The sequence below is a fragment of the Alternaria rosae genome, assembly GCF_020736505.1.
Source record: "Alternaria rosae strain MPI-PUGE-AT-0040 chromosome Unknown BKA58scaffold_6, whole genome shotgun sequence".
NCBI classification, from domain to species: domain Eukaryota; kingdom Fungi; phylum Ascomycota; class Dothideomycetes; order Pleosporales; family Pleosporaceae; genus Alternaria; species Alternaria rosae.
Genome location: NW_025763575.1, coordinates 1,491,778 through 1,508,989, shown reverse-complemented (window position 1 = coordinate 1,508,989; position 17,212 = coordinate 1,491,778). Strand labels below are relative to the sequence as shown.

Sequence of the window (17,212 nt, the reverse complement as noted above, 5' to 3'; positions counted from 1 at the left end):
TGGAGCTTCTTTGCGGGATATTTATTGTGCGGGTATGGTGATTGCTAGTGGAAGTCACACGGACGCAAAGGAAGCGACAAACGGGAAAGAGAGTGGTGTGATGACATCAGAATCCTGTGACTTGATTGTGTACCTAGCAATGAAAGACCTGCTTTTGTATATACCAAACGCCCATACAGGCTCAAGCTGATCTCGCTCAGTGTTGAGCACCGCCTTCAGGAACGTCTGTAGAATCCGAAAGAGATCCCTCCTCGTCCTCGTCTTCCACATACTCAAGGGATTTCACGGTCTGCTTTGCTCTCCTCTTTTTCACTTTGCCTCCTGTATGACCAGCTGACCCATACACCGCAGGCTTCTCGTTTGTCTCCCTCTTCGTCCTGATCATTGCTCTGATCGCGTCAGAGATCTTCCACGGCGGCAACGCTACGAGCGGCTCAGAGAAGTTCACATCCTTCAATGGGATCTGTATTTCACCATGCCCTCTCGTATGTTTGGTATGTCGGGCGGGAACGTACGCAATGATAACGTTCTTCTTGCTCAGCATTGCACGAACAGCAGGACGTTTGTGCGGTATAAGACACCAGTGTTCCTTAGCATGCCCAATAACGACGCCTTCTTTTCGCAGGCCTTGGTGCTTCGTGTCATCCATAATGACGATCGGTACCTCGGGTGTGATAGCTTCAGAGACATTTGGTAGTGATGGACTGACAGTAGAGAGGCGGGGACCCTGAGGGGTGTTCGTGTTTCTAGGTACATTACGCTCCTCGATCATGGTTTTTATGGCTTGCGTTCTTTCTTCGCCGAAGGGATACTTTGCGAGCTCGGGTGTGTATTCCACATGTGTCGTCGCGATCTGTATATCTCCTTTGATTGTGCTCCGTTTTGAGTATTTCCCAGGGATGTAAGCTACTACAGCGCCAACTTTGCTAATCATGGCGCGGACGACTGGGCGAACATTAGGATCAAGACAGCTCTCTGGGAGGGCACGTCCAATCACGACGCCATTCTCTAGATGACTGCTGCTGCTCGAGTCGTCTACGGTAACGACCTCATTAGCAGCAACCGGCAGGACGAGTGCACTCTTGAGAATGTAGGTTGACTTTAGGGTTGGTTCAGTAACGAAAGGGTTGTGTGGCAATCCTCTTGAAAAGGGCGTAGACGAATCTTGCTTCGATTCTCCGAGGTAATCTTCGATGTCTTCCGTGAACTTTCTCTATATCGTGTCAGTCGAGGTTTCCAACAAGCGTCAAACGACATTACCTTTTTTCGAAGACCCTGATCGCCAAATGTTCCCTGATACCATAATTTATCCTCTTCTTCCGTCTCAAAACGTCCGCGTGTGTCCGTGGTAAATCCAGGTGGTGGTTCCACCTGTTCGAAGTGTGCATATAACACCAGTCTGCCGTCCACTACGAATTCGGGATCGAAGTACCCTCCAGCATCCCATTCGCTCGGGCTCATCCGGTCGTCGCAAGCGTGACCGTCGAAATGAAGATGTGCGTTGTAGCGATCCCACGGCTTGGCGAAGATGTTGTGTACATTCGCGAGAAGTTCCTGTAAGGCTTAGCATGTGCTTGGCGTGTTGGCTATTCTCAAGTGAGGAATTCGAAGGTATACGTGGAGGTGAGACACGACGCAGGCTAGGTCAGTAGTTGGGACGACATACCCAGTAGTTGCGAGCTCGACGGGCCGCGACACGGTAGCTAGTCTCTCGGCCGTCGAATTCGCGGACGAGTATTATAGGGAAAGACTTCATCTTACCCCGGTGGGAATGGGAGTCTTGGAAGTGGACGGACAGAAGTTTGGCAGTGCAAGCCTCCATGTAGCCGAGTGTGATCTGGTGGCGACATCGCAGTGAGAGAGACGTGACATGGAAGTGTGGCACGTGCCAACTTGAAGCGGAAAGAAGATGAGGTGAGATGCAATGGTTTCGTTGCTAGAAACTTGATAATGGGTATCTTGTGAAATATTCAACGCGCTTTAAAAAAAACGTACTGCCACCCAGGACTAGGCGTGCCTAGATATCAGCCATGCCGGTATTGCCATTGAGCTTCCGGTTGTTCTCTTTCCCTCTGCCTTTAGTCTTCTTGTTGTTGCCATCGGTGACAGCAGTGCTGCTGATGGCTCTCTTCCTGCGCCCCGCTTTAGCACTTGCGATGGAGGACGGCGTCTCTTCTCTCGATGCGCTGGTCATATCTTCCGGCAGAAACTTCCCGCTGCCAGCAGCCTCTCGAACTAAAGATGTATAGAGCTCTTGTACAGCGAGTTCGCTTGCACTTGCGTCTTGTGATGCGCCACCTTCATCGGAGAAGGACGTGTCGGCTAGCGGGTCGGGTGCGACGAGTTTGAGGCGTTCGGTGCCGAGGTGGAAGCTGTTACAAGCTATTCGAGATATCTGGACTTTGGGGTGCGAAATGTCGAGGGCGAGGTGCTGCTGAAGATACGCAGTCAGGGCAGCTGTAAAGGGCTTATCTTGTGTATCTTTGAGCAGTCTGCCCCTGTCGACGAAACCCGAGATGTCGCCGCCTGCGACTGTGATCTCTACGTGTTTGAGGATAGTTGTGGTGTTGGGGAATGCCAATTGAATATGCAGTTGTCTTATGATGTCTTGTATGGATTGGGTGGAGTACCTCGCTGCGAGGTGCTTGAAGTAGGTCTCGAGACTTGAGGTGATGAAGGGCGAGGGCAGCTTCAAGGGCGCAACGTGGGCATCGAAGGTCGTCCGGAGGTAGTTGAGGAAGATGTCACGTATTGGGCCTGGCATCTTCACGAGTAGTAGGGGTAGTGACGTGAAGCCCGTTTGCGAGGAAGTGACGCCTGGGTCCCGCAGCAGGAGCGCATTATACGACTGCTTCTCATACTCGAGGCTGACTTCTAGTCCACGCGCCCGCTCTGGAGTGAGCTGGGAGACGGACGATAGCTGTGACGCATCGGGGTCTATCGACTGGCGATGTCGGTCAATCCAGGCGTCCTCGTCGCCAATCAGCTCCCAGCTGCACTCGTCCAACGGCCCGAGTTTCGCGGTGTCGTCGGCACCGGCAAAGTCGACCTGCACGCCGCGCACGTTGTCGCCTTTGAGCTGTTCCTTCAGCCGCTTGGCATGGGTGCGGAGTGAGGCGTCGACTAAGAGGGGGTTGTCGTGGCAGTGGAGCGGGGACAGGCGGTACAGGTTGTACGTGCGGTTGTAGAGTGGGTACGGGGGAATTTGGGCCATGCTGATGTCAGCTATCTTATCGCAGTGAGGGTCGACGCGTGCGGATGCTCAGAGGCGGGCGTGTAGGCGTCCATGGGGGTTGGAAGACGCTGGCGGCATCGAGACGCGTCGGCGGAGACTGCGGGAGCGAGTGCGTGCGGATATGACGCAGCGTGTTGTTGGACGATTTGCGTGGTCCGTGCCTTCCGCAACACTTTCTTTAGTGACCCCGCTAAAACAGGGCCTGTCGAGAAGGTTCTCTTTTCTTCGACGTATTGCCAGCAAGTCATCACGCAGCGGCCTATTGAAATTTGCGAACCCGTGTCTGTCTATCTTTTGCACGCTCCTCCAAACACGACTTTCACCGCACACACTCCCTCCACGTTTGCCCACACATACCCCGCCATCAGAGATAAACATGTCTGTAGTAGGTGTTGATTTGGGAACGCTCAACAGCGTCATTGCTGTTGCGCGGAATCGCGGTGTCGATGTGGTGAGTAGGCCCCGGGTCGCATACCGTATACGAAATTACTGACGCTGGTAGATTGCAAATGAGGTTTCCAACCGCGCGACACCGTAAGTAAACCCCCAGCGCACACGACGCAGCAGTCGACTGACAATTTCCCAGATCGCTAGTCGGATTCGGCCCCAAGAGCAGATACGTCGGCGAGACGGCCAAGAACCAGGAAATCTCCAACCTCAAGAACACCGTCTCCTCCTTCGTCCGCCTCGCCGGCCGCAGCCTCACAGACCCCGATGTCCAAGTCGAGCAAGACTTCGTATCCGCACCGCTCATCGACATGGGCGGCCAGGTCGGCGCTGAGGTGACATATCTGGGCAAGAAGGAGCAGTTCACTGCCACCCAGATCACCGCCATGTTCCTCACCAAGATGCGCGCCACAGCATCTGCCGAACTCAAACTCCCCGTCAACGACGTTGTCCTTAGTTGCCCCGTCTGGTACACCGACGCCCAGCGCCGCGCCATCCTCGACGCGGCCGACATCGCTGGCCTCAAGTGCCTGAGGCTCATCAACGACAACACCGCAGTCGCCCTCGGCTGGGGTATCACAAAACTCGACCTCCCAGCGCCTGAGGAGAAGCCACGGAGAGTTGTCTTCGTCAACATTGGCCACAGCAACTACACCGCTACCGTCGTTGAGTTCAAGAAGGGTGAGCTCGCCGTCAAGTCGAGCGCCTGGGACCGTCACTACGGAGGACGCTACATCGACAAGGCCCTTGTCGAGCACTTCGCCAAGGAGTTCAAGGAGAAGTACAAGATCGACGTCATGGAGAACGGCAAGGCTCGCCTCCGTCTGTCGGCCGGTGTCGAGAAGCTCAAGAAGGTCCTTTCCGCAAACAACCAGGCCCCCATCAACGTCGAGTCCATCATGAACGACGTCGATGTCCGCGGTATGCTCAAGCGCGAGGAGCTTGAGGAGCTGATCAAGCCCCTCATCGACCGTGCTACCGCCCCTATCGAGCAGGCTCTCGCCGAGGCCAAGCTCACCACTGCCGACATCGACGCCATCGAGATGGTTGGTGGCTGCACACGTGTGCCCGTCCTCAAGGCCAAGATCCAGGACTACTTCGGCAAGCCGCTCTCCTTCACTCTCAACCAGGACGAGGCTGTCGCTCGTGGATGCGCTTTCTGCTGCGCCATCCTCTCGCCAGTATTCCGTGTCCGTGACTTCTCCGTTCACGACATGGTCAACTACCCCGTCGAATTCACCTGGGAGAAGTCAGAGGACATCCCGGATGAGGACACCAACCTCACCGTCTTCAACAAGGGCAACGTCATGCCATCCACCAAGATCCTCACATTCTACCGGAAACACCCATTCGACCTCGAGGCCAGGTACGCCAAGCCCGAGCAACTGCCAGGCAAGATGAACCCCTGGATCGGCCGTTTCTCCGTCAAGGGTGTCAAGGAGGACCCCAAGGGCGACTTCATGATCTGCAAGCTCAAGGCACGTCTCAACGTGCACGGTGTGCTCAACGTCGAGTCTGGATACTACGTCGAGGAAACCGAAGTTGAGGAGCCAATTCCCGAGTCTCCGTCAGCAGAGAAGAAAGAGGGTGATGTACGTTCCGAATTTCCTTCTGATCCTAGTAACGGTCGGCAAAGCCCGCCCGAGCCTGCCGCGAAACGACACAAGCCTGACGCTGATCCTGTACTTGCGCGTCCTGCTTCTGCGCACGTAACAAATGAGCTAACAAATTATGCGCAGGCAATGGACGTTGACAAGGACGCCGCCAAGGAGCCACCGAAGATGCGCAAGGTCAAGAAGCAGCAGCGCAAGGGTGACCTGCCACTTTCAGCCGGAACTGCTTCGCTTGACGAAGAGAGCAAGCAGATCCTGGCCGAGAAGGAGAACTCCATGATCATGGAGGACAAGCTTGTTCAAGACACCGAGAACGAGAAGAACAACCTCGAGAGCTTCATCTACGAGCTCAAGGACAAGATTCTCGACGTTTACGCCGAATTCGCCAGCGACGAAGAGAAGGCTAAGCTCAACACCAAGCTCGAGACTATTGAGGTGAGTCCCATTAGCAGTACGATGTATGAACTGCGCTGACACCTATACAGGAATGGTTATACGACGAGGGTGACGATGCGTCGAAGGCACAGTACGTCTCCAAGAAGGAGGACATCCGCTCCATCGCCGGCCCCATCATCCAGCGCTACAACGACAAGATCGAGGGCGAGCGACAAGCGGCTATGGAGAAGCACCAAAAAGAGCACGCCGCCAAGCAAGCCGAGCTTGAGCGCGCAAAGCGGGAAGCCGAGGCCAAGAAGCAGGCTGAGGCGCCGCCGGCGGAAGAGCCAAAAGACGCGGAGATGACAGATGCCGAGGCACAAAAGCCAGACGGCGTTGAGGAGGCTTCTTAAGTGAGAGGCATCTGTGAAGGCGTAACGGCAAAGTGAAAAGCATTTGGTCGGCGTGGTAAACTAAAGGGCTACGTTTAGCGCCGAGGGGAAAGTTTTCTCTGTTCAACTTTTCTTCCTTTTTTTCTGTGATGATGATCATGGTAATGCGATGCTTATGATAGACTAGTCAATAGACGAACGAACACGATATCCAGTTCTGAAACTACAATGTTATGTTCCATTGCTTCCATGATTCTGGTCTGCGTGGTTATTCTTTCTTTCTATGACTGAACTCCGCCATTAAAGTGGGGGGGCGGAACCCATCGCCAGCTGCCTCTTTGCGCAATCTTCTGAATACCTTCTTACTCCCTAACCTAGCTACCTATATAACCGAAGGAACACATAGAGTGCGCTTGATCATACCACCTCGCCTCTATCCTGAGAGAAACTCCTTCCCATAACACTGCGATTGAGAACTGCCCACACGGATATTGATGCAGCTTCGACAACAAATGACACAAACGCAGATTCCCTGCGACTCAGCGCGATACCAAGGAAGATTCCATTCACAGTCAATGTCGCGAGCAAGCAGAACCAAATGACTATCCTGAAAGGATATGGCATGCACTCGAAGACAGCGTTCATCATGTTGGCGATAGCAGACACCAGGCTTTCGACCATGTTGAGTAGGGCCCCTGGAAGCCAGCGGAGAAATCGAGCAGGCGTTCGAATGCAGCCATTATCGTGCTGCCACATTGGAGTCCGGCTGTTCAGGTTCCGACCGACGAGCGGTTTGAGTTCGTTGCCCTCCACATTTTCGGGGCGGGCCGCTGAGACGTCGTGGGAGGATAGATCGGATGACGAGCGCTGAGATGCAGTCTCTTCCTCAAACATCCGGAGAGGTTTTGCTCTGCTTTTCATCAGCTCATCATATCCATAAGCCGCACAACAGTTGGCCAACCTGTTGTTCTCAGCCTGTGAACGCCCAGTATCCATCGGTGCGTCGTGGAGCTCCGAAGTTATTCAGGTTTACTGGACAGTTGTAGTACATTAATACAGCTACAGCCTCGTAGCCCAGCCAAAAGACTTTTCAGACGGTCCTCCTGATGATGGCCGGAGTGCCAGTGATCCGCACTTTGAGAGCCTTCCTGGCAGAAGATTTTGCGACTGCCGTTACGTCCGTATTGTCAAGAATACCGAGAGTCCTCTCGACTCAGTCCGGATAGCTGAGGATAAAGATGCGTCTACGCGTCCGCAAGGTGTTGTTCCAGCCCCCAAATACTCCGCCTCGGTAAGCGCTCAGCCATGGTGTCCCCTTCTTTCTATCCAATAGGATGACAGCGACTGCAAGCCCCGTGGGGCTATGTCGTTCAGCTGCTTAGCAGCATATCTCTTCATCAGCTCGCATCCGCAGGAATTTCACGCTCGCTTTAGATTCGAAAATGGCCGAGGCACTCGCTATAATCGGGCTGGTATCTAATATCCTATCTTTTATCGACTTTGGTATCAAATTCGCTTCTGGGACTCGGGATGTGCGCGATTCCCTTCACGGTACAACTGCGGAAGTGCGAGAGCTGGAGATCATCGTGGAAGACGTCGAAAGATATCATGCGCAAGTAGACAAGTTGCGATCCAATGGTCAAGAGCTTTCTGCGCACGAAAAAAGTATCATGGGCATGGTAAAATACTGCCGTAACATAGCCGAAGATTTGCACAAGATTATCGAACGACTACATGTGCGCGAAGGTCGCTCGAAGACCCTCGAAAGTAGTCGCGTTCTTTTTCAAGGTCTCTGGAAACAACGCGACATCGATACTCTACGAGAAAGACTTGAGGCGCTAGATAAGAGGATTCGGGTGAATGTCGAACATATTATTCGGAGGTATGTCAACGGAGATGGTAACAGCGTTCTGAGCTGCATACGCCTAGTTCAATCCTGGGGAAAACCAAACACCCTAGAGCCTACATCAGCTCCAGATCTTTTAATCTGCTTGTTTCATCCTCTGCAGTCTGCGGACCTATTCAGAGGCTTCTTGATATAAGGTGTACCAACTATTAGCCAGCACGCATGCTGACTTCTTGGCTTTTAGTGATCATCACTCTTCACTATCAGCCAAACTAGACGTCTTGAAGAAGGCTCAAGATGCCTTAGCGATCAACTATGACACTAAGTTGGATCGGATTCGTGACGAAATACTCACACTCGTAGCACAAAATCGCACGAGCGAAGGCGCTACGCAGGCCGCGCAATTAACTAGTCTGAAGACGAAGTTTGATGCACTTGGAAAAGAGCACATGGCATGCATCAAGCAAACCGCCACTATCAGAAGCCTCTACTTTCCAGTGCTTCGCAGGCGCTGGAGCCAGATTCCCAAAGCTGATAGAGCGTCGAACACGTGGATCTTTGAGAGGTCATTGACATCCTTCACAGTCTGGTTAGAGAGCACTGACGAACATGATGGACTTTTCTGCATAACAGGCCGGGTAAAAAGGATCTCTTCAGTGTCGTAACTTCCACTGACATGGCCGATATAGGCAGGCAGCGGCAAGTCCACTCTTATGAAGTTCGTATCTGAAAATCCTCGCACTTTCGAATGCCTTGAAGGCTGGGCCGGCACGACCAAACTCTGCACTGCAAGCTACTACTTCTGGAATCAAGGCTACGAAATGCAAAAGAGCCAAGTAGGGCTCTTCCAGTCACTCCTGTACCAGATACTCAAATCCATACCGAGACTCATCGAGATAGTGTGCCCGAACCGTCTTGAGCACGAAGAATGGGACGTGGAGGAACTGAAAGCTACCTTCGCGCGCATAGCTACCCAAAAAGATTTGGAAGTCAAGTTCTGCTTCTTCATCGACGGTCTAGACGAGTACAATGGGGCTGAGGAGGACGTCGTCAGCGCTCTGAAGTTCCTCTCTGTATCGAAAGACATCAAGATATGTGCTTCGACCCGGCCTCGCTCGGTATTTGAAAAGTTTTTCAATAACAGGTCTCGCACATTCGACATCAAGGGCTTCACCAAAGAAGATATGGGACGCCATGTTCAGCGCAAACTCGGGAAGAATGAGAATTTCCAACGTCTGGAGGATGCCGATTTCACCTGCGAATCGATAATGACGGTGATTGCAGACCTCGCGCAGGGTGTATGGTTATGGGTCTTCCTCATCACTCGTGACCTTGTACACGCTGTCAACCGAGACGAGGGTGTGGAGATGCTGTGGAAGATCGTCAATCTATTTCCAGCAGATTTGGAAGCTTACTTTGAGCGAATGCTCAAGGCTGTCAAGCCACAATACCTTGAAGAGATGTCGCAGATCTTCCTGATCACGGTCGATGAACTGCAACCGCTCCCGCTATACGCATTCTGGCTACTGGAGAGTGAACGCAAGAATCCCGCCCACACCATCAACGTCCCCATACGACCCCTCCGAGACTGTGACTTGAAAGACGAGTACCCAAAGTGGAGGTCGCTTATCCAGAACAGATGTAGCGACCTTCTTGTTGTCAACGATCAAGAGTAAGTCAAGCTCTTGCCTATCTACTAATGCGCTAGAATATCCTACAGTAATACTTAGGATGTGGGTATATCTAGTCATTGTACAACAGAACTGCGAGCGCTGCGAGACTTTTCTCCACCAAGTAAACGTCTGTTTGATACTTGCTAACCGCATACTCACCACAGACACCCCCTCCTCCCGTGGAGTCACACGGTCGACTTCCTCCACCGGACGGTCGGCGACTTCTTGCAGGACAATTACTACTCCCAACTACAAGCCAATCTGAACGGCGAGTTTAGCTCTACGTCTACCCTATGTAAGATGTGCCTTGTAATGCTCAAATCACTTCCGGATGTCGACTTCAATGCACGACTTTCAATCAACATAGTCATCGGGCTAACGGACGAGCTACTTTATTACGCTTACGAAACCGAGAGAACCGACCCAAGCCCTACGTCATCCCTAGTAGAGGTTCTTGATGAGGTGGATCGCGTCAATACCCACCACGCACGTGGTACAAGAAACCACTGGACGCATGCCCGTGATGCAGTCGTCGACCGTGGGTATGATATGTATCGTGAGGGGGACAATTACAACTTTCTTGCACTGACTGTGCAAGCACGCCTCGTCAAATACGTTCGTGCGAAGTTAGACGCCAATCCAAACAATGCGCGAAAAGGCGGGCGACCACTACTGGACTATGCGCTCCGCCCACGTCGAATTACACCCATCAATATGAAATACCACTCCAAGCGCGATGATCCGAGTGTGAATGTGGATAGTAAGTTACAGCTCTACAAATGCACGTGAAACGTACACTAACTTCGGATCATCACCTTTGTAGTGGTACGGCTACTCCTCGAACGCGGGGCAGATCCGAACCAGCCTGTTCACCTCAACGACAGCAAGTCAGTCTGGCACCTTTTTTTACTCTCAATGGACGAGACCGTGTCACGTGTTCAAGTGGGTGGTACCAAGCCTTCCGCAGGTCTCACGAGCGCTTGGTACAAGTGCTGCGAACTACTCATTCAACACGGTGCCCGGAAAGACTCCTACGAAAATGAGAGCGGATTGGAAACAACGGATTATGGCATCTTCAAGTATCTCTTTGGGTCTGCGAGAGCAAAGGATCTAGTGGCGCTTATGGACGAGAAGGAGCGAGAGGAGCAACAGGGGAAGGGCTCGTGTATGGTTATGTAGTACCCCACAGGCTATATCGGTATCAAAACAAAAGTTGGTAAGGTATCGACTCAAAGTCGACTTCTGGGTAACTTACTTCTATCATCCTCTCCAGGTACGCCGGTGTCCAATTTTCCCCCCTGGTTAAGGTGCTAGTCTGATTGAGAGCAGAAAACGACCATTCCCGTGCTTGAGGCTTGGTCTCCTTAGCGGCATGCCGGATTGCTTCGACTTGAGGACCACACCTTCAGGCGCAGGACCCTGGACCCGAGCTTTGCGCTTCCATAGTCTTGGCACCACTACCAACGTCACCAGGTGTAGACACAAATTGTGTCGCATTTTTTTTTCTAGGTAGAACTATACATTATCTTACAAAGTATTGACCTGTTCAGATCTAATAGTGTGTATGCAGCAAATCGCGGCGCTCTTAGTTCACACAAGGTTGAGCAATCAAACTTCAGCCGTACCGAGCGAGCCAATGAGAGAGGGATATTGTATGCAGGGGTCCGGCGTACCTTCCCCAAATTTAGCGAGCCTAGGGCTGACAGAGTGGCCGCTCGCCCCTCAAACTGTCTCGCAACATCTCCTGCGTCCTTTTCGAGACATGCATTTCAAGCCGCTAACGATCTTCGCAAAACTTATTGGAGCGACGTCTTCATGTCTGTCGCCCTAGCTAGACGTCGCTCTCGCTATGCAGCCAGAACTCGATACACAGGATCAACACATGACTGCCAAAGCTGCCTACCAACCTGGAAGAAGTGTTATACGGAGGAAGTCTAAATCAGGGTGCGGGACCTGCAAGTGAGTGGATTCCCTTTTCCAATGATACGGTACTCAACCGATTGGCTGTTTGTTCTGCAGCGATCTGGGGTACTTGATATCTATCCCTGTGAACACTTACCAACATCGACTAGAGCGCGAAGAGTCAAGTGCGACGAAACCAAGCCTGTATGCTCTCGTTGTCGCTCCACCGGCCGGACATGCGAGGGCTACGGACTGTGGGGTGGCGGAGGGAACACCTACGTTGAAAGATACGGCCGAGTGTCAACATCGATCCAGAAGCCTCCAACCAAAGTCCTAGATGTCGAGGAACTCAGGTATTTACAGTTGTACAAGATCCGGATTGTCCATACAACTTCCGGTTGGTTCGCATCGAAGTTCTGGAACTCGATTGTGCTACCAGCAGCGTCGTCAGAACCGGCTGTCCTTCATGCTGCTGTTGCGTTGAGCGCTGCGCACAGATGCAGTTTCGATTCGGCGCAAGCTCCAGATACACGGGAGAAGTTCATGCTTCAACAGTATGGCAAAGCGATCCAGTCGCTACAGCCGCTGTTGCGGCGTGGGGACAAAGCCTCGGTCACTGTCATATTAGTGACCTGTCAGTTATTCACCTTGCTTGAATACCTCCGCGGGCAATACCAACTGGCCGAAACACACTTACGGAACGGCCTAAAGCTCATGATAGACATAACCGCCGAGAAAGATCGCTCGCATGATGGCGTCCTCGTAATTAAGCCGGCTTCATATGAGAATAGCATCGATCAAGGGATCGTACGCAGCTTTGCGACCCTACACATGCAAAGCAATCTTTTCGGTTCCAGTCTAGAAGATCTCGATGTGTTCTTGCAGCCGATAGCAAACACCATACCATACCCTGCTTTTACGACGATCGAGGAGGCGAAGGATGCCCTTGACGTGCTATTGCACGGCATTGTTCTCATTACACAACGATATCGTAAACTAGGGCCAGGTACTAAAGACGAAGTTGCTGCGGTTACAGCAGGACAAGAAGAGCTCACGACCTATCTTGCGATGTGGTACGAAACGTATCTGGGTACACTTCCATCAATCGACAAAATAGCCCTAGCTGCCGGAAAGAAATCAAATGAACCGTTGGCGTTCGGTGACAAGACGCCGCCAACAGAGCTCCCGACAGGCCGCGAACCATCAGTCCTCAAATTGCTACTCATGTATCATGCCATGGCGGGTATAATGTGCGGCTGTTTGCAAGTACACTCGGAGCAGCACTACGAAGCATATACGCAAGCGTTCCTCACGATACTTGTACATGCCATCCACATCTTTGAAGAGTATTCTTTGGCAAAATCCATACCCGACAACGTCAATCTCCATGATTCGATCGGCGAATACGGCTTCATAGCGCCTTTGTATTACACGGCTATCAAGTGTCGACACCATCGCATTCGTCTTCATGCTATTCGACTGCTGCGGGTGGTTCCACTTAAGGAAGGAACGTGGGATTCCTTCACGGCAGCTAATATTGCGGAAACAGTGATGGAGGTCGAAGAGGAGGGAGATTTCTATGGGCTCAACCGTAAAGACGACTTCCCTCTATCAGAGATACCCAGTTTGGAAGACTCGTATAGCTGGCCTTTGATGCCAGAGCACAACATGTTCCACGACGTGGAAGTAACAACACGGGAAGGCCTCGCGAACGAAGTCGTCGTTACATGCAAAAGACGGCGACTCGACGGTAGCCCGGAAACCATGACCTTCCACGCCAATCCCAGACCCAGACGCAATACCGACGACAAACGACATTCTTATACATGAAGAGGACTGATACAGCTAAAGAACATCTCATGCATGATCAAAATCAACCAATTCAGCGCATCCACTTGCTCCCTCCTAGAGCCCCCACTCTTCCATCTCCCGCTGAGTCCAGGCCCACAACCTCTCTCCCAACTCCCTATCTCTAGATATCTCACTCCCCATACCCAACACTCCCACAGGTTCATAGTACCGTCCACTCAGTACCCCCTCCGCCGTCGCCGCCCAGACCCCGTTTTTGATCCCTTCTTCTAGCGACCCACACCTATTCGGCGCCACTTCCCTTGCCAGATACTTGATCTGCTCATCACCTCCCTCAGCGCCTTTATTGAAGATTTCCGTCAAAACGTCACCGGGATGGATCGCTACACAGAGGATCTGTGGGTAGTGTAACGCGAACTGGCGCGCGTAGACCACATTGGCGAGTTTGGATTGCGTGTACTTGTTCACGCCTGACAGATTAGGTTGTGAGGTTTTCAATGTGTCGAAGGCGATGCCGCCGTCTGGTAAGGTGGCGGTGTGAGCGTGACCTCGCGAGCTGACGGAGATGACGCGGGGTTTTGATCCAGTTTCCCCCGCAGTTGAGAGCAGTAGCGGAGTGAGTAATTTGAGGAGGAGGGCGTGGCCAATGTGGTTTGTGCCGAATTGCAGTTCGTGGCCCTGGGATGTGGTCCCGGGGTGGCCGCCCATCTATTGTGGTAGAAGGAGAAGATCAGTCAACAACAAGACGCCTCAACGAGATACGAAACGCCGCAAATGAAAGAATGGATTAGGCCAAAGAGAAAGAAAATAAGACATACAATTCCAGCATTCAACAGTAAAACATCCAATTGCCCTCCACACCCGTCCACCACTTCTCTCGCCGCTTTCGCTACCGAGTCAAAACTCGCTAAATCGCATTCCACAAATCGAACATCGACGGTTGGTGCGGCAGCTTTTATCTCAGCTACCGTAGCTTGGCCGCCTGCTACGTTGCGTGCAGCGACCCAGAGTTGTGCTGGGGTTTGCAATGCGAGGGCGAGGGCGGTGGCTTTCCCTATGCCGCTGTTTGCGCCAGTTATCAGGATGACTTTGGAGGAGAGGGAAGGGGCAGAGATGGATGGGATGGAAGACATGTTATCTCAATGATAACAGATGACGAGATTTACCAAGACAAAGAGTAGTCGAGTAGTAAAACGTGAGGTCAAAAGATCGAAGCGTGGACGATGGACATTAGGTACGTGGTGTGGTGTAGTCTTATATCATGACTTTCAACTTTTTGCCATCCGAATCATACTCGCAGCCCAAGTGAAATCCATGTGCAACGTAACAATGCGTATACTTCATTGTCGTTTTCCCGGAGTGTCCTAAGTAAGGCGCCCCAGATGTAGGAGCCGTATGCTAGGCTGCGGAGGCGCAAAGGCACCGAGCCTCCGACGTACCGGTATGGTGTTCTCCGAGGCGCGACAAGAAACCAGCATAATTGATATTATACTCGTTAGTAAATGTCTTATATCTTCCTTGCACAGTTGAATATCTCGCAGTCCTGTCCATCGTTACTTGAGATAGTGGGGTTTAAGAATATGTTATCGTAGAGCTCCACCTTCTCACCATCAACCCACCCTGCACAATCTCCCATCCTGCGTCACAATCCCCTCCCTCTTCCCCCCGCCCAAATCCCTAATCTCCCACTCATCACTTCCCACGCCTCCAATCGCCCAAAACACACCTTCAGAATCCCATTCCCTCTTCACCCTAGCCAGCCTCTCATAATTACTCCCGAAGAACGCTTTCTTCCACTCCCAATCCTGCGCATCCCCTTCATTGATATAACTCCCACTCCCGGGCGTAACATCCCTCCAACCCTGCATATACCCCTGCAATCTCTGATGTTTTTCCGTCAGCGCCTCATGCGACAAGGTGGGTGCCTTGCCGTCCCAGTGCGCGTTAGACTCGTAGGCTTGTGCGTGGAGGACTGTGGTGCGGAACGCGGGGTTTACGCTGTTGTTTGGGTTGCCGGAGACGGAGAGTGTGGGAGCGTAGTTCATGCCGTGGAAGGTTAGGGAGCCGTCTTCGACGACGTGGCGGATGGCGAGGTGCGAGGTTTCTAGTGTGGATGGGGTGGAGAAGGTGGTGCGGGGGAAGAAGCGGGATGCTATTAGGGTGTGGCCTGTTGTTTCGCCTATTTCTCTTTTTGAGAAAGAGGATGCTTCGTTTTTGAAGTTCTCTTCGTATGAGAAGGATGGCGTGAGAGAGCGTCTAAGTGCCGGAATAGGTTGCTGGATACCCAGGTCATTGAGCTTCTGAAGCAATGGGCGGATGAATTGCCGATATTCGGTGGTAGTTTTGTTGGGTACCGAAACACTGATAGTAAAGGTGAGGCCGGTGCTACTACTGCTCGGATAGATAAAGCTGTAGCCCAGGCCGCCTGCGTCGCATATGGCGATCGAAAATTCCCAGTACGCTCGCATGCCAGCCCAAAAGGTATTTGTGGAGATTGGAGGCGCAGTAGATCCGCGGTCTGGTGTGGTCGAGAAACGTACACTACTTGAGGTAATGGGCGTTGCTTGAAATGCTTTTACGACAACGGATGTGATGATGCCGAACGTGCCTGGTTTTCGGTCAGTGACAGTCGTTTTCTCTTCTTGCTGGGAACAAGTACCTCCGCCTCCACCTCTGAAAGCCCAGAACAGGTCTGCGTTTTCCCCCTCATGTGCTTCAACTACCCTTCCATCAGCCGTAATAGCAGTAATGGCGAGCACTTGGTCTGCCGCCAGGCCGTAGTAGCTAGTGTAACCGCTGTGTCCACCACCCTGGAGGAAACCGCCTGCGATACCTACGGTCGACCCGCCTGCAACAATCATGACCATATTGTTCTTCCGCATTAGTGTAGACCCCTCAGAAGCCTGAGTACCGGCGGCATAAGCAACAGCTTTTCCGCTGTAAGCGCCAGTGGGTGAGGTGTAGTTCGGATCATACGTCATGCCTTTGAGGTTGTGTGTCCACACACCAAGGGAGTAGCCACCAATGGACTTTCCGTTGAAGTCGTGACCTGAGTTTTTTATCACCAGACGGATGTTCTGGTTTCTAGCAAAGTTGACTGCGAGTTGGACATGTCTCACCGTAGTAGCTCTTACGACGTACTCCGGCCAACCGCCTTGAGTGCAGTTTGACTTTGGCTGCGAGGTTGGTGTGCAGGTGTTGCCGGATGCCCATTGGGACATGATACTGGTGGGATCATCGGTACTGTCGTAGTTAGAATGACACAAAAAGGGTATCGTTTCGTTACGAGTGAGCTCACTGTAGGTTCATGCCTGCCCAATTGCTCTTATACTGTTCACACTTCGCCGCATTGTAGCTTACCCCAGCATAGCAGACGCTGGCAAGCGGTTTGGGCTTTAGTAACACACCACCGAGCGTATCGTTGAAAGAGTCCCAGACATCCTCGCTCGGCCACTCAGCGTCACCCGGAATGATCTTGCAATTAGCAGGCGCCGCGACTTGTGATGCACTACCAAAGCGGAATGCGTTACTGCGGGCTGCATCCTCGTCAGTGAGCTGTTCGCGCTCCCAATCAAAGTTGAGAGCAAAAGTTGTTGCTGAAAAGAGGAAAGAGAAGAGAATAGTATAGAGCATTTTGGTGAAGTTGTCTGTGTTTGGCTGTATCGAGGTACAGAATATAGAGTAGTAACAGGCAGGCGCGAGGGGAGTCCATATAGGAAAGCACCTACATCACGACGACATACAGATAACGTTATCGCTCGCACTCACTGTAGAGCCTGTTTGTTCCCCACACACCCTTTCAACGCCTCGTCTGTGGGGCTATACGAGCATGTGGTATGACTGAGCTGCGGTGTTCACCTACTGTCCTGCATATACGTGCCGGCTATATAGCTTACCACCGTCCCGGTTCGCAGAGAGAA

The 17,212-nt window shown here is 52.3% G+C and overlaps 8 protein-coding genes across 8 annotated transcripts; 3 read left to right on the top strand and 5 right to left on the bottom strand.

Moving 5' to 3' along the window:
- Window positions 1–81: 81 nt before the first annotated feature.
- BKA58DRAFT_195786 (uncharacterized protein) lies at window positions 82–1,919 on the bottom strand. The gene is made up of 3 exons (XM_046165707.1): window positions 1,667–1,919; window positions 1,261–1,554; window positions 82–1,213 (listed from the first exon to the last, which is right to left on the bottom strand). The coding sequence occupies exons 1-3, from the start codon at window positions 1,820–1,822 to the stop codon at window positions 197–199; spliced, it is 1,467 nt and encodes a 488-aa protein (XP_046024382.1). The 5' UTR covers window positions 1,823–1,919; the 3' UTR covers window positions 82–196.
- BKA58DRAFT_195782 (kinetochore complex Sim4 subunit Fta1-domain-containing protein) lies at window positions 1,794–3,435 on the bottom strand. Its single transcript, XM_046165706.1, has one exon. It carries the CDS (start codon window positions 3,212–3,214, stop codon window positions 2,018–2,020), a length of 1,197 nt encoding a protein of 398 aa, XP_046024381.1. The 5' UTR covers window positions 3,215–3,435; the 3' UTR covers window positions 1,794–2,017.
- Window positions 3,436–3,439: 4 nt separating this feature from the next.
- BKA58DRAFT_386969 (heat shock protein 70 family) lies at window positions 3,440–6,296 on the top strand. The gene is made up of 4 exons (XM_046170518.1): window positions 3,440–3,686; window positions 3,738–3,769; window positions 3,822–5,730; window positions 5,781–6,296. Exons 1-4 carry the CDS (start codon window positions 3,612–3,614, stop codon window positions 6,081–6,083), a joined length of 2,319 nt encoding a protein of 772 aa, XP_046024380.1. The 5' UTR covers window positions 3,440–3,611; the 3' UTR covers window positions 6,084–6,296.
- Window positions 6,297–7,332, bottom strand: BKA58DRAFT_386966 (uncharacterized protein). Its single transcript, XM_046170517.1, has one exon. The coding sequence runs from the start codon at window positions 7,056–7,058 to the stop codon at window positions 6,480–6,482; it is 579 nt and encodes a 192-aa protein (XP_046024379.1). The 5' UTR covers window positions 7,059–7,332; the 3' UTR covers window positions 6,297–6,479.
- Window positions 7,333–7,374: 42 nt separating this feature from the next.
- BKA58DRAFT_386961 (uncharacterized protein) lies at window positions 7,375–11,180 on the top strand. Its single transcript, XM_046170516.1, has 6 exons — window positions 7,375–7,944; window positions 8,153–8,546; window positions 8,598–9,580; window positions 9,746–10,341; window positions 10,405–10,854; window positions 10,911–11,180. Exons 1-5 carry the CDS (start codon window positions 7,505–7,507, stop codon window positions 10,758–10,760), a joined length of 2,769 nt encoding a protein of 922 aa, XP_046024378.1. The 5' UTR covers window positions 7,375–7,504; the 3' UTR covers window positions 10,761–10,854; window positions 10,911–11,180.
- A 143-nt stretch (window positions 11,181–11,323) lies between these two features.
- On the top strand, window positions 11,324–13,351 carry BKA58DRAFT_195727 (uncharacterized protein). The gene is made up of 2 exons (XM_046165704.1): window positions 11,324–11,540; window positions 11,654–13,351. Exons 1-2 carry the CDS (start codon window positions 11,431–11,433, stop codon window positions 13,311–13,313), a joined length of 1,770 nt encoding a protein of 589 aa, XP_046024377.1. The 5' UTR covers window positions 11,324–11,430; the 3' UTR covers window positions 13,314–13,351.
- Window positions 13,351–14,649, bottom strand: BKA58DRAFT_195731 (uncharacterized protein). Its single transcript, XM_046165705.1, has 2 exons — window positions 14,111–14,649; window positions 13,351–14,000 (listed from the first exon to the last, which is right to left on the bottom strand). Exons 1-2 carry the CDS (start codon window positions 14,423–14,425, stop codon window positions 13,389–13,391), a joined length of 927 nt encoding a protein of 308 aa, XP_046024376.1. The 5' UTR covers window positions 14,426–14,649; the 3' UTR covers window positions 13,351–13,388.
- A 36-nt stretch (window positions 14,650–14,685) lies between these two features.
- BKA58DRAFT_386955 (FAD binding domain-containing protein) lies at window positions 14,686–16,649 on the bottom strand. Its single transcript, XM_046170515.1, has 3 exons — window positions 16,591–16,649; window positions 15,952–16,535; window positions 14,686–15,900 (listed from the first exon to the last, which is right to left on the bottom strand). Exons 1-3 carry the CDS (start codon window positions 16,599–16,601, stop codon window positions 14,903–14,905), a joined length of 1,593 nt encoding a protein of 530 aa, XP_046024375.1. The 5' UTR covers window positions 16,602–16,649; the 3' UTR covers window positions 14,686–14,902.
- Between the last annotated feature and the right edge of the window lie 563 nt (window positions 16,650–17,212).